The 14,073-nt window shown below is 47.1% G+C and overlaps 1 protein-coding gene across 1 annotated transcript in view; it reads right to left on the reverse strand.

Moving 5' to 3' along the window:
- Positions 1 to 3,851: 3,851 nt before the first annotated feature.
- Positions 3,852 to 14,073, reverse strand: part of LOC139663173 (cadherin-24) — a 66,299-nt gene continuing 56,077 nt past the window's right edge. Inside the window, 6 exon segments of the mRNA XM_071541739.1 lie at positions 3,852 to 4,913; positions 5,684 to 6,167; positions 6,794 to 7,001; positions 9,211 to 9,537; positions 11,059 to 11,176; positions 12,967 to 13,088. Coding sequence (XP_071397840.1) covers positions 3,852 to 4,913; positions 5,684 to 6,167; positions 6,794 to 7,001; positions 9,211 to 9,537; positions 11,059 to 11,176; positions 12,967 to 13,088 — 2,321 coding nt within the window.

The raw sequence follows: 14,073 nt of genomic DNA on the forward strand, positions 1-14,073 counted from the left end.
TATATGCAAAGATACCTTCTGTTTTCCCTTGAATGTGGCCTCATTTTCCCCCCGTACGCCGGCTTTGTTGACAAAGGGCTTGACAAATGGCCTGACAAGCCCACTTTCATCCGTCACTGTGGGTCGGTGTGTCTCTGCTAGCCAAAAGAGTGAAAATGAGCTTTGGATCTGGAGTGCCGCTGCGACTGCAGGCTTTTATTCTATTTAAAACAACTGATTCAACTAATCACGCTTTTGATTGAACCAATTTGCCGGGCGCAGGAGGTGGGATAATCAGCTCCGTCAAGTGGGTTAGTCACTGCGGCACTCCAAAAAACTCCAAAATAAGACAAATCAGGAGAATCATTACTTTGATTTTGACCAATCAGCCGAGGCAGAACTCTGACTTAGGCCAATCAGCGGAGATGAAACACCTGGAGCCAATCAGGGCCGCGGGTAAAAAGCATAGAATTAGAATGGAAAGAGAGGGCACTTGTTGGTAAATCATGCTAATTGCTTTTTGCGATGGCTGCCATAGAAAGAGTTTTGATGACGCCGTTCTGAAAAAAAAAAAAAAAAAGAGCGTGGCTTCACGTGTTGAGAGAGACATCAAGACGCAGAAAAGTTGGAACATTCAGCGTCACCGCCAGTGGAATATTCAGCCAAACGATTGCACTGGCTACGGCAACACATTAGCTCTCTTGTTCCCGTGCCCTGCAACAGCACTTATTTCCACGACAAAAACGGTTAAACGTTCTTTGGCAGTCATCTTAAGTGTACAAGTCAAATGAACCATTCAAGACTCTATCCATCCTAATCTTGTTGATAAGGTTTAAAGGTGGCATATATCACCGCGTACGGCAATCTCGCTCTCATAAAACTAAATTGCCCTTATACCTATGCTTGTCACTACGAATTACACTACATGTTCCACAGCTGATGGAAAGTATAGTTAGCTTTAGGGTGTTTAGGTATTCAGCCAAAACTAATTATAAGTGTGTACTCCCCACGGTTCTGCCCCCCCGCTCTTCTCCAGTGATTGTGCAGTAAGAACACAACGGTCCTACTATCGTCGGTTCTGCCACAGTGACGCTGTGCGGACAAGTGTGTGGCTCAGGTAAAGGGGTATATAGGTGCGTATGGGTTTCATTATGGTCGGTGTGCAGCTACAGTACACTTCCTGATTGCTTGACATGAGCGGACCTTGACAACAAGAGGATGGCAGACCGAAAGCGGGCAGATACGTTGATTAAGTTAGCAGCTCGACTTTTTGTGGGTGGCTTTACAGTGGACCAGTGATGAAACAGTGTGAAATTTCTGCGATGGTACACCAAAGACATCATGTCCACATTCAAGGTGGGGGTGGGTGGTAATATTCCTCTCTGAAGTCTGTGTTCTCAAGGCAAATTGAATCCGACTTTTCGGTTGTTTTTCTACAAAATTAGACAATTCCCTAAAATTCCCCCTACGGATTTTCGTGAAGCAGTTGTTTTACAAGATTCAGTTTTCTAGCTTTAAGATAAAGGGAAATGCAATATTACGTTATCATTCAATTGCATTGCCTGAAATGGATGAAAGAACATTGCATGGACAGTCAAGCTACCATACCCAAATTACAAATCTTAATCTTAAATGTATTTTATAATTCTAGAGAACATTTTCCTCCCATCCATCTCAGGCAATGCAACTCAGTGATGTCAGAGGTGCTGAAAACTCATAAAACAACTGCATTTTTTTTTGGGGGGGGAAATGTTTACTTTTGCAGAATAATAATCCATAAGTCAATTTTTGGTGGAATCCCCGTTTAAGAAAATATTCCTTGGTGTTCATTCCGGGGGAATCCAATGGAATTCAATCCAATTGGTTCTTTGCGGAGACAGGCTAGCTCGGAGGCTTCCTGTAACTTATGTTTTGCACAACACATTTTGCTAGAGGCCACATCTATAATTGAATCCTTGGCTTGTCCATCTCAGACAAGAGCTACCACAAAACAAACCCACACCCGTTCACTTAGTACAGATGTTGAATACATGGTGTTGTTTTCAGTCCAGGTCTTGGCTGTTCAGTCCAGCTCAATTCATCCGGTTCTAATCTACAGTACATACAGTATAGTCCCAAGAGTGCTCCATTTGGACATGGAAGTTCTGTTTTATTTATATATCTATATTTTTTTTTACTCATTTTTTCATTTTTATATACTCTCTCTCAGCAATAATATTCAGTGGTATTTACATTTGAAATGCCTTTACATACAGTCAAACATTGTATTTTTTGTTTCTTTGACATCTTAAAAAAAACAACAACTTTAATCTTTGACATTATTCATAATCTATTATTGAACATCACACAGTATAAAAGTGCATTCCAGCTGAAAACTCAGCTCATTTGCATCCTGACCTTTAACAAGAACAAAAAGCCTGCCATGGGAGTCTCTGTGGTGTTTTTCCCCTATAAATTAATTACTGATCTATGGAATTTTTAATTTGGGCAGTAAGTGTTCAGAGTGGGAATTGATTGCCGCCGGTTTTGTTTTTTGTGTTTTTTTTTAAATCATGCAGACTTGGTCCTCAAGACATGTCGATTGAAATTAGAGGAGCGCTTGGCATCAGAAATTGCAAATTGTCCCTTCTTCTTCCATAAAAACATTTAAGCTATCAATAAAGGAATGATTTGTTTGTCATCACTCCATAAAGTGGAACTTGTGGATGGTTTTGCTTTCATAATTGACTGTAGTACAATCAAAGCCTTATGGTGTTCATCAGTCTTTCTTTTGTGTGTGTGTGTGTGTGTGTGTGTGCGCGCGTGTGTCTTTGTAAACATAACAACACTCAACTACAAAAAGCTAGGGGGTTGGGGAGGGATCACATCCCTAAATCATTTTAATTTTTCACAATGTCTGTTTTCCTTGTGGACCGTGAGGAGGGAGAATCTTTAGCAGGATTTAAATGATTCATCATTTTCATTTGGAATGAAGTAGTGAGCTGAATAATTCACTTTTCTGCCTTCTGCAGATGGAATAAAAAAGTAACAGTTTCTGTACAATCGTCTCACTTCTATCTCTCCACAGCTTCATCCTCTGTCCTGTTCATTTCATATTTCTATATGTCTTCATCTCCTGTGCGCTACCCTAGTTTTTCCTAGCTCCCTTGTTGAGTGTTTACTCTTGCACGTTGTCCCAAAAACTAATGTTGCGGCTCAGGTTTCATTCATTCCTCGTCTTCAAACCGTCTCGGCGTATTATGAGTTCTCCCTCCCACTCTTTGTTAAACAGACGCACACACAAACACACAAGCACACATACACACACAGAAAAGTGCACCTATATTTATCCACACACTGTATATGTGCATGTGCATATACACACATAGACAGACCCACTCTCTCTCTCTCTCTCTCTCACACAGACACACACACACGCACACACATGCAGACACAAAGAATAGACTTAACACACAAGAAACATCTTCCTCCCTGTTTCCTGCTGTTTCTCATTCCATACGTGTGAGAGTTGAATTAAATCGAGTCTTGGACGCCTCGGTTGTTTTTCTTTGTCCAAAGCGTTTAACAAATTGTTGCTGCCCAGAGGAGAAGCAGCCTGTGCATTGTCTCAGTATCTGTGCTCAACCATATCAGCGTTTCAACACTTATTGCTTTAAATTACATCAATCACTCCCTCCCCTGCCCTCGCATTCTCCATCCTCCCTCGGCTCATTTTTCTCTGTCTCTTTTTATTACTTTGCCTCTTCATCTTTCTCCCCTTTAACTTCTCTTCACATTATTCCAGCTCTGGTTGCCTTTTCATCATCCCTTCCATCCCCTCCCTTCCTCTCTTGCTCCCCTTTGCCCCTATTTGTTTCGTTTTTATCTTCTTCTCAGTCTTTCTCCTCGCCCCCGGCCTGCTCTCCTCCCTCTCTCTTCTCCTTCTTCTCTGCCTCCTCTTTGTCCTCCTTCTCTTTCTTCTTGGCGCCCTCCTCCTCCTCCTTGTCATCTCCTCGCTCTTGCTCCCTGTCTTTGAAGAGCTGGGCTAGTTTCTGGAACTGCGGCCCCCACTCCTCCAGCCCCCCCCCCCAATCCTCCTTCTCTGCCTCCTTCTCGCCCTCACTCTCCAGCGAGCTGAGGGATCCGGCGCGGGACCCGGTGCCCTCCAGGCCGTACACCTGCACCGAGTCGTACGGCGGCTGCGAGGGGTCGAACGTGACCTGGGCCAGGCGCAGGCGCAGGAACTCGCCCACCCTCAGCGCCAGGGAGGGACCCCCGGGCAGGCCCGGCGCCCCCCGCGCCGCCTCCAATCCCGGCACCCAGCCGGCCCCGAAGCCCATCACCCCTCCGTACGGCCCCCTCGGCTGCCCCGGGAAGGGCAGCAGCTGCGGGGTCATATCCCTCCGGCCCAACACGTAACCCCCCATGCCCACCCGCTCGCGCCAGTCACCGATAAAGCCCGCCGCTTCCGGGTACATGGAAGGCGTCCCGGTCAGCGATATCCCTCCGCCCTCCCTGTCCGGCCTCGCCACCACAAAGTTGCTGCCCATCTCCAGCCCGCCCCTCCCCAGGCTGCCGGGGTAGTCCCTCTGTCCGGACGCCTCCCCCTGCAGGACGTAGTTGCGTCCACTGGCTGGTTGCTGTGGGCCGTCTGTGGAGGCGCTCCCGGTTCCACTTCCGCTCCCTCCACCGACTCCGCTCCCTCCTCCGGCGCTGGACTCGGACTCGGCCTGACCGGAGCCCGCGCGTTTCGGGGACGAGCCGGCGCGGGAGGCCCTGCGGCCCGCCAAGGGGAGAGTGGCCGAGTCGCACACCCAGCCGTGACCCTGGCCGATCATGGAGCCGGAGCGGGTCAGGACCAGGTTGTGCTCCCTGGGCAGGGTCTCCGACTGCACCTGGAGGGGACGGACGCGAGCACGAGCGGTTTCAGTCCGGGACTGGGGCAGGGTGCGGCACTGTTAGGTTTTAGGTTACGGGGCAAACAGATGCGATGAGAACATTCGCGCAGAGCAAGCAGGGGGAATCGGTTAAGAGGGCAGAACAAAAGTAGGAAGATGAAGGGATGAAGGAAAAGCGGGAGATGGCGGTGATGAAAGAGTGATCCGAGGCGGAGGGAGAGGCAGACATTGAGCGAGAGAGTGGAGTGGAGGAGAAAAGGTAAGAGAAGCAGTAGCAGTTAATTGAGCACTAGAATGAGCTAACACTGCACTGTGAGAGGGAGATGGAGAGGGAGGTGATCAGGAGATAAAATATTTAAAAAGTAAATAAAGGAAGGACCACACAGCCTCGCTGCTCACTAATAAATAAAACAAAACATAAAAAAAGGTAATGAACAGCAGGATATAAATGTGCTGAAATGTCTGAATCATCATCCTCCCTCAGCACTGTCCTGGACAATTCTGCTACAGCATGGAGATTAGAAATATTATCTAGTTGCAATTGCTGCAATAAATATCGCATTCGGTTTATAGTAGCTGAGCACATAATTGCTAATTACTTAATTATTTACTTAATTACTTACTTGCTTACTCTTATTGATTCACTCATTAATTCATTCATTCAGTTTTAATTCATTCTTCAATGCAGTCGTCTATCACTTCCTCTCTTTATGCATTTGTCGATCCATCCATCCACCCATCCATCCATCCATCCGTCCATCCACCCATCCATCCATCCATCCACTAAACTGCTGTAGTACAGAATCCTGTGCTGCTGCATTGCTTACCCAGTCCACGTCTTGACTGTGGTTCAGCCTCTCCTCTCCGCTGCCCTCTGTGCAGTTGCTCGCGGTCCCCGTCCCTCCCCCTCTCTCCTGGCTGTCATTGGTCCTCGGCGTCCCCCCGTCGGACGTGCTGGTCTGGGGCGCCGTCCCGTCACGGCTGCCCGCGCGGCTGCCCGTCCGGCTCCCGGCGGCGAGCTCCGCGGGGCCCACGTACACGGCCCCGGACTCCATCGGGCCCACCATGGCCCCTTGGTTCTGGATGACCAGGGAGTGGTCCGGCTGGCCCGCCGGGTAGCGGTAGCCCAGCTCGGCCAGGCCCGGCTCGAACGGGGCCCCCGGGGCGCGCCGGAGAACGGGCAGCGTGTGGCTGCTGTAACAGAGGCGGCCGTAGAGGGGCCCTCCCGGTCCCGCGTAGTTGGGATCCACGCCCGCGTTCTGAGCCCAGCTGTAGGTGCGGGCCTTGTCCTGGACGTGATGGGCGTAACGTCTGCAACACACAAGACAAATTCACCATCTAACTTTGTGTCTTATTTCTGAGACGCAATCTTAGATAAACTAAAGCCTTTGTGCTTGTTTACGGCCTCTCCATATGCCGTGTATGACTTCATCAGAGCTAATTATTAGTCTACAGGCGATAACAATGTTTGAGAGAAACATCAAAGCGGGTGCAAACAACTCACTGATGTAGCAGAACATAAATGAGCTTAAACAAAATGAGCACAACAAAGTGGTCCACCAGGACTACAAAGCTTGATAGCCTTCTGTCTCTCCATTTTGATCAGTGACTGATTCCGACCTGGGAGTTACGGCTCGATCAATTGCTTAAGTGGATCAATTAAGTGCTGGAGAGAGATGAAGGTTTTGACTCTGAAGGGGTAAACTTGTTTCCTTCCTGTCTTCCTTTCACCATGTAATAAGAGGCCAACCAATTAGGCTTGATGTAATTAAACAACCACCATTATATATTCACCACCACGCACAGAAGCAGTCGCAAACGCTCCCACACACACATGCACACGCGTATATAATATCACCCACTCCACTCGACTTATTAAGACACTCCACCATCATACATGCCCACACTGCTTTCTGTCTTCCCCACTGCCCACTTACATATTCCTGCTGTCCAGGGTGCGGTAGCCCCGCGTGCGCGAGCTGTGGGGGGCGCTCTGGAGGGCGGCGATGTCGAAGGCGGCGGTGTCGGCCTCGCCCCCGCCCTCGTCATCGTAGGTGATGATGTTCTCGCGCACGTCGTCCTCCTCCAGCGGCGACAGAGAGTCGCGCTTCTGACGCCGCAGCGACAGCGACAGGGCGCTCACCGCTGCGGACGGGACGGGCGGAGGGAGGGAGGGATGAAGGAGAGCGAGGGGTAGGACGGGTGGAAATTGAAAGAGGAAAGATGAACAAGGGGAAGGGGCGGAAATCAAGGGGGAAATAAGGGGAGCGAGGAAGAGGAGGCAGAGAGAGAGAGAGAGTGAGGAAGTGAGTGAGTGAGCAAACGAGAAAAATTCAGACAAAGAGATGAGCCACACGGAGACAAAACGAATACAGAAGAGGCCTTGGGTTAGAGTGCTGGTATATCATATCTGCAGGCTGCATGCCTCCACTCTATAATTGACTTTGAGCCCTGGCCAGGCAAATGGACGCTTTATTCTCCCATGACTCTCCTTTTCCCATATTCCCAAAGCAGTGTACAACATTTGACCCAGGGCTCTGGGCAGAGAACCAAGCCGGCTCTTCAGCAGTCTTTCAATAAGGCTCCCGTGATAGAATCCATCCGTAAAGACGGCTTTCGATTCCACTCTGCTTAAGATATTTCTGTGGAACTGAATGTATATTCAGAACACAAGGGAATACAGCATGAAGCATGCTTATGCACTGTATATATGCTTGTATGTATGATTGCATGTGGGTGGTCACACCGCCGCAGTAAGGGAATCTGCTGGTTCTATATTGCATTTGATCTTGATTTCCATGGAGCCAATTTAAATGTCCCTTAGAGGAGCAGGACAACTCTAATCATTCGGATCAGAATGATTAGAGTCATTCCTAATCAGAGGAATCACCTTCATGCCATGATGCATTACCTTCTTGATGGGAGCATAATGCCCCTATCCACAAGGCATGAGTGGCCACCCAATGGCTTGATATTCACCATATGCCAAAGCTTTTAAAATAGCCAGATGCGATCCTGATTGAGCCATTATTGAAGGTTCTGTATCAACGTCTGAGATGGCATTTCGCACTATATCTTAAAGATGGAGGACCCAGATGATCAAGTCATTACATTTGGTTGGGATTAGCACTGACATTTCTGTCTAGGAGACTGGCAGAGCAAAGTTATGGTAGCAAAAAACCCCAGCTCGCTCTATTTCAATGCTACGAACAGAAGTGTATTTCCCGGTGCGGCCTACGCCCCATCACTTTGGCTTAGACACATTCGAAACGCTACACCAGCAAACAGTTCTGAGTGATCACCTTCACGCCACGCCGCGTTTCTTTCTTTCTCGATCGGAGCGCCGTCTTCCAGAATGATAATGCCCCCATCAACAAGGCATGAGTAGTGATCCAACAGATTGAAGAGAAATGACAATGATGCGGGCCATATGCCGAAGCCCTCTCAGCACCTACACGCGATCCCGTCGAGCGTCTGAGGGATCCCGCGAAAGGTGGCGGTGACATTTTATTATGCCGCTATCAAACACCGGAGGGCCCAGATAATCACTCGGAATGGTTATTTTAGTGGTGATTAGTGCTGACCTTGCCAGAGGAGAACTGTGGGCCAAAATTGCGAGGAAAAGCAGCCGCACACTGTCGGGCCACTGTGACTAAGAGAAATATTTACGCTGCTGCTTCCATTATTTTCATATGCAGATTATGTATCCAGGGATGTGGAGGGTAAACAAACCTAAAATCTGTTTATCTACCGTTTTAGGCTGAATGATTAAATCTTAATGACATAAATGCACTGTATACATCATACTAAGTAGTAATGAACCGATGATAGTTATATAAGGATAGGGCTTTTTAAGGGACAAAAAATAAACTAGTGCTTCTCTGAAAATATAACAGATTTTTGTTTATATTGCTGTTGTTATTGCCTTGAGGTCAAACTGGAGGTCAAATAGTTTAGCCACCTTTATCTTTACTCCTACATCACTGTATGTATATATGTCAGCTAATCCCTTAAAATAACTTTACATTTACATTATTTTACATGAATTCACCCCTTAATTCATGCAAAATACCCTTAAAATTAGTTAAGGGAGTTATCAATGGAGGTGAAACCCTCTTACACACCCCCTTAATGTTTTACTTCTAATATAATGAAGAATTCAGAAAGACAGGTACTTTAATAACTCATTAATAACCCTGTAAACCATGAATAGATCCCTTTAAAAAACATGGTAGTACTTACTTTTTATACTTTTTTAAAAGCCATGTTATGTTTAATGGATAATTAATGTTTTATTAATGTGAATTTGAGGACATTTCAGTGCTATAGTTTTATAGTGCCATCTTATCTTTACCCAGTAGAGTAGCCACACAAGCCAGGATGGCCAGCAGGGCGGCGGTGCTGAGGCCCGGAGAGGGTAGCGTGGACTGCTGGGGGAGACACACCGTCTCTCTCTCCCAGTCCCACTCGCCCTCGGCCTGTTTCTCTTTCTCTTTCTCCTTCTCCCCGGCCCGCGCCCCGCCTCTCAGGCAGGGACAGACGGACACGGTGACCGTCCCGGTGCTGGTGAGGCCCGACGTCCCGTCCCGCAGGACCAGCGGCACGTAGAGGGTCAGGGTGGAGGAGGGGGAGCGGGACAGCGGCTGGAGCTGGGACAGCAGCACCAGGCTGGCTGTGGGGCCTGGAGGGAGAGGGAGAGGGAGAGAGAGAGAGAGAGAGAGAGGAGAAAGCCCAGAAATCATATAATGTGATGTCAGTAAACTGCACACAGCACACTCATGTTTACCAACCCAGCCGGTCTGTGATGCTTTATACCAAACATACCAAAGAGATAAGAGAGGAAAAGATCTAATGGTGGTGAGTTCAGCTTTCTCTCACTCGCAACTGTTTAAGAGGCAGTTTATCTTTCGTTCTGAAATTTCAATTAATCACCTCCTGTGGGGGGGAGATGATTTCCCGCCAGTGACCATACCCGACAACAAAAGAGCAATGATGATAATTTGGGCAAATAGGGCGAATCTACAGCGTCTCAATTAGGGAGGATGAGGCGCTCTCCTCTCCTCCTCATGATTTCGGTTGTTTTGACAGAAAAATCTTGCCTAGTGCAGCTCTAGGCAGTGTTGGACTTGGTGTCTGTGTGCATGTGGGTGGGTGGGCGCATGTGTGAATGCCAGTGTTATGTGGTGATGTGTTAAAGTAATAAGTAGTGTAACGTTTTGCTATATCAGTTTCACTAATAATATTGCAGGTACCGATCAAAAAAGTCATTACTTTTGTTTTTTTCAAATACACTACCTCCACCTCTCGATGTGATTGGCAGTGCTATTCTCACTTAATTCACCTGTTCTTTTCTCTCTTTTGATTTAATTGAGTAAGAGCATTGCATGTCACCTCTATGTGGTTTCTCTGATCATTTATATAGAAGCACAAAGGCAAGGGAATGCAGTTAGAATCCTTTCGAATTCTGAAGGTCAGGGATGATAAGTAATGGAATAGTAATATAAAGAGTAGCGCAATTAATGTAATGAACAAGCCCAACGCCTACACATATTTGTATATGCTCTATATCTATATCAGTGTGTATGCGCATGAATTTGTACATGAACCAGGGACAAAGAAACAGGGAGAGACAGAAAATGTGATAGAAACAAATGCTAAGCAACTAAATTCGATTCCGTTGACGCGAATTGAATCAAGCAGCTCTGATATCCTCAAAAGCTTACCGTGGGAAGCGGTAAGTATATGTGGTAGTGGCTGAGCACGTTGGGGAGAAAAAGATGGATGTAGGGGAGCGGGGAAGGAAAACAAGAGGGACGGACAAAAGAGAGGAGGATAACAAAGCAAAACAATGGGGCCACCGGAGTAGGGAGATGGATGGCGGAGGAGAGAGGCAGAGACAGGAAAAGGGACGAGGAGGAGGAGGAGGAGGAGGGGGGGGGGGGGGGGTGGAGAGAGGAGGAACAGGCAGAGAGTACGGAGAGGAGGGTGAGAGAGAGAGAGAGAGAGAGAGAGAAGAAGAAGAGGGACGACAAAGATAAAAGGGGAAGGGTGGGAAGAAAAAGTGGGGGTAAGAGCCTTAAGAAAATGGAAGAAAGAGAGCGAGAGATGGAGAGAGAGAGAGAGTGTGTGTGTGTGTGCCAAGGGAGGAAAAAAAAAAAGAAATTAAGAGAAATAGAGAGGGAGGGGAAGATAGAGTGCCTACCACCGCTGTCCCTGACGCTGAAGTTGAGGGCAGCGCTGGACTCCGGAGGGATGCTGAAATACACAGCGCTGTCATTCCCTCCCTCATCTCTATCAATCGCCCGCAACACCTGCACCACCTGAAACACCGAGATAGAGAGAGCAGAGTGGGAGAGACGGGAGGCGGGGGGGGGGAGGAGAGGAGGATGGAGACAGAGAGAGAGGAAGGCAAGACACAAACAAGAGCGGACACAGAGCAGAGAGAGAGAGAGGGGGAGAGAAGGTAAGAGGTAATGGGAGAAACACTTACACAGAGTGCTTTTAGCTACAAACCATTAGCCGACGTCAGCGGGAATCAAAACAAGCCAAACAATTAGTATAGAGACACAGCCCAACTGTGTCTGATACGCAAAAAAAAAAAAAAAAATTATGTCTTTAATGGCTTTTCAAAAATGCCAAGCAGTTTGGCTTTCAATTTAGCGGGAGCATCTGCAAGAAGAAGTCTAACTTTGGACTACAGTGGCACTCTTAACAAAATAAATCTCGCAAACTCTCTCGCAGGCAAAAGCCAATGGGGAATTTCTTTTCTTTTTTTTTCTTTTTTTTTTAAATGAAAAACTCCAGTCGTCAGTATGCAAAACATCCTTTCAGGAACGCTTTCGAGTGCTAGTTAAGAGAGCGGGCGCGGGGATGAGAGTGCGGCACGCTCGCCGAGTTAGTCCGTGCCACACACAGGCCTTGAGAAGACTCGGTATGTACGACTGTATTATGTGATCCGCCACTGAAGTATTCCGAATACTTTTTTGGCTAATGACTCGACGCACACAGACTCATACGTGCGCAATCCTTGCACGTGCGGGCGAATGCATGGATATCATAATCTCTCTCTCTCTGTCACTCCCACTCGCTCACACACAAACACACACACACATCACAGGGAACAACAAATCAACATCGTTGCCATAGAATCACAGATTTAGTGGCGAAACAACAAAGACACAAGCAGAGCAATGAAGACACCAGCAAAAACAACAGATGGGCCAAGACACCAAATTATGGTGATGAAGCCAGCATGGAGTACTGAAGATGGAAAAACAGAGAGCAAAGGACGGTTTCCAGGGAGAGATAGAGAAGCACAGAGATGATTTCTATAATTGTGATAGGTTCAAGTAAGAGCACCATTATGCAGAAAAACAGACAAGAACCAAATAAAGGAAGAAGGATGGAAACGAGGGAGAAGCCACTATGAATAGGTGAGTTTTATTACAATGTGTTTTATTACAGTGTGCTGAGTCCTAACAATAGGCCCAGAGAATGGACATAAATGAATGGATATAGCTTTGTAGTATAGGCTTTGAGAGAGATGTCGGCTGTTTGAAATAACTGAATCCTAGTCTAGACAGCATAAACATAAAACAAATTATGGTAATCTTGCAAGGATAGTAGCTAACCTAAGTCCTTGTTTGACAAAATAAGAATGTTTATATCAGAGATATTGAATGATCCGCCTCTGGAAGTGACATTTTTCAAAAATGGATGTATATGGATTATAGCTTTGGAACAGAACTCTTCATAGGCATAAGGCTTGGTCGACATCCAAAATGTAATATCATGATGCTGTCCCGCCAAGATATCTCGCGGGTGGGGGTTGTGGGGGGGTTGTATTGTATTTGATTTTATTTCTCCTAAATTATTATTGTAATTTCTAGGGTATTAATAATAATGATTGCTAATAGGGGGGATATGCAATACTGTGATATTTGCATAATATCACAATATTCAATATTATCAAATATCAGCCCAAGCCTAATAGGCATATTTGTGAGTGCAGACACAAATGCACAGACAAGCAAGACAAAGACACACACATGCACATGCACATGCACACGCACATGCACACGCACATGCACACGCACATGCACGTACTGACCTGTCCGGAGGAGGACGAGTCGCACATGGCCGTTGTGTATTGCCTGTCCAGTTCGGGTGCGTTGTCATTCAGGTCTAAGGTCTCTATTGCAACCAGAACTCTGGACACCTGGCTGGGATTATCTGAAAGAGCCAATCAGAGACAGCGAGGTCACCATCCAGCACTCTAAAATGCACACACACACACACACACACAATTCCAAACTCAATTGCACGTGACAGATTATACATGCATGCACACACAGGCATTCTGTGTATGAATACAAATGCGCGCACAAACACCTGTGCACACACACACACACACACACACACACACAAATACACACATGGCCGCACAGATGCACGCCGATGAATCCATTCAACTGTCCTCATGAACGAGATCAAGCATTTCAGCCTTTGTCCAGAAACTATTTTCAACAACACTCGAATCACATTAGTGCACACACAATTGGCCGCATATACAGTAGTGTACTTGGCTTCATTTGGCTTGTGGTACAGCTAGCAAGCTCCCAGCTGGAGTGCGTGTGATACTTCCATATCAGTCATAATTTTCTACATCAAACTGCTCCATTCTTAGCCAAAACATAAGCATCTCACAGCGGCGGTGTGTGTGTGTGCGCATGCCTCTCTCTCTCTGTGTGTGTGTGTGCTTCTAAGAAAAATAGAAATAGGAGAGGAGGGTGGCAGAGCGTAATCAATCTGCATGCCAAGCAGTTACATTGAGGGCACAGTTTAAATGGATTGGCAGATGGGTCTCCCACGCCGCATTCACTTGGCTACACACACTCGAACACGAAGTTACGTTCTCGCAGCCACACTTGAAACGCATGGAGTCATAGTTTTCGAGCCGAACATCCACCATTACATTTTAGGCGGCTCTCGTGTAGCGCTTAGGCACAAATCAGGCTCTCCGACACACACACACACACACACACATACAGTACGTCTTCACTCGTTCATTCAACCGGGCAGTTCTACAGCACAATTTGGGCTACATTTCAATTGGCACTGACACGTGCGTGCACACACCCTCACACTCTCACACACACACACAGATACGCTCCCCCCCATCGTGCTCCCAAACCCAGAGCAGTAACGCTATGTCATG

Source organism: Centroberyx affinis, unplaced genomic scaffold (genome assembly GCF_046629955.1).
Source record: "Centroberyx affinis isolate AG114_WGS23_722 - 3 ecotype Tasmania unplaced genomic scaffold, CSIRO-AGI_Caff_v1 ptg003944l_1, whole genome shotgun sequence".
In the NCBI taxonomy this organism is placed as follows: domain Eukaryota; kingdom Metazoa; phylum Chordata; class Actinopteri; order Beryciformes; family Berycidae; genus Centroberyx; species Centroberyx affinis.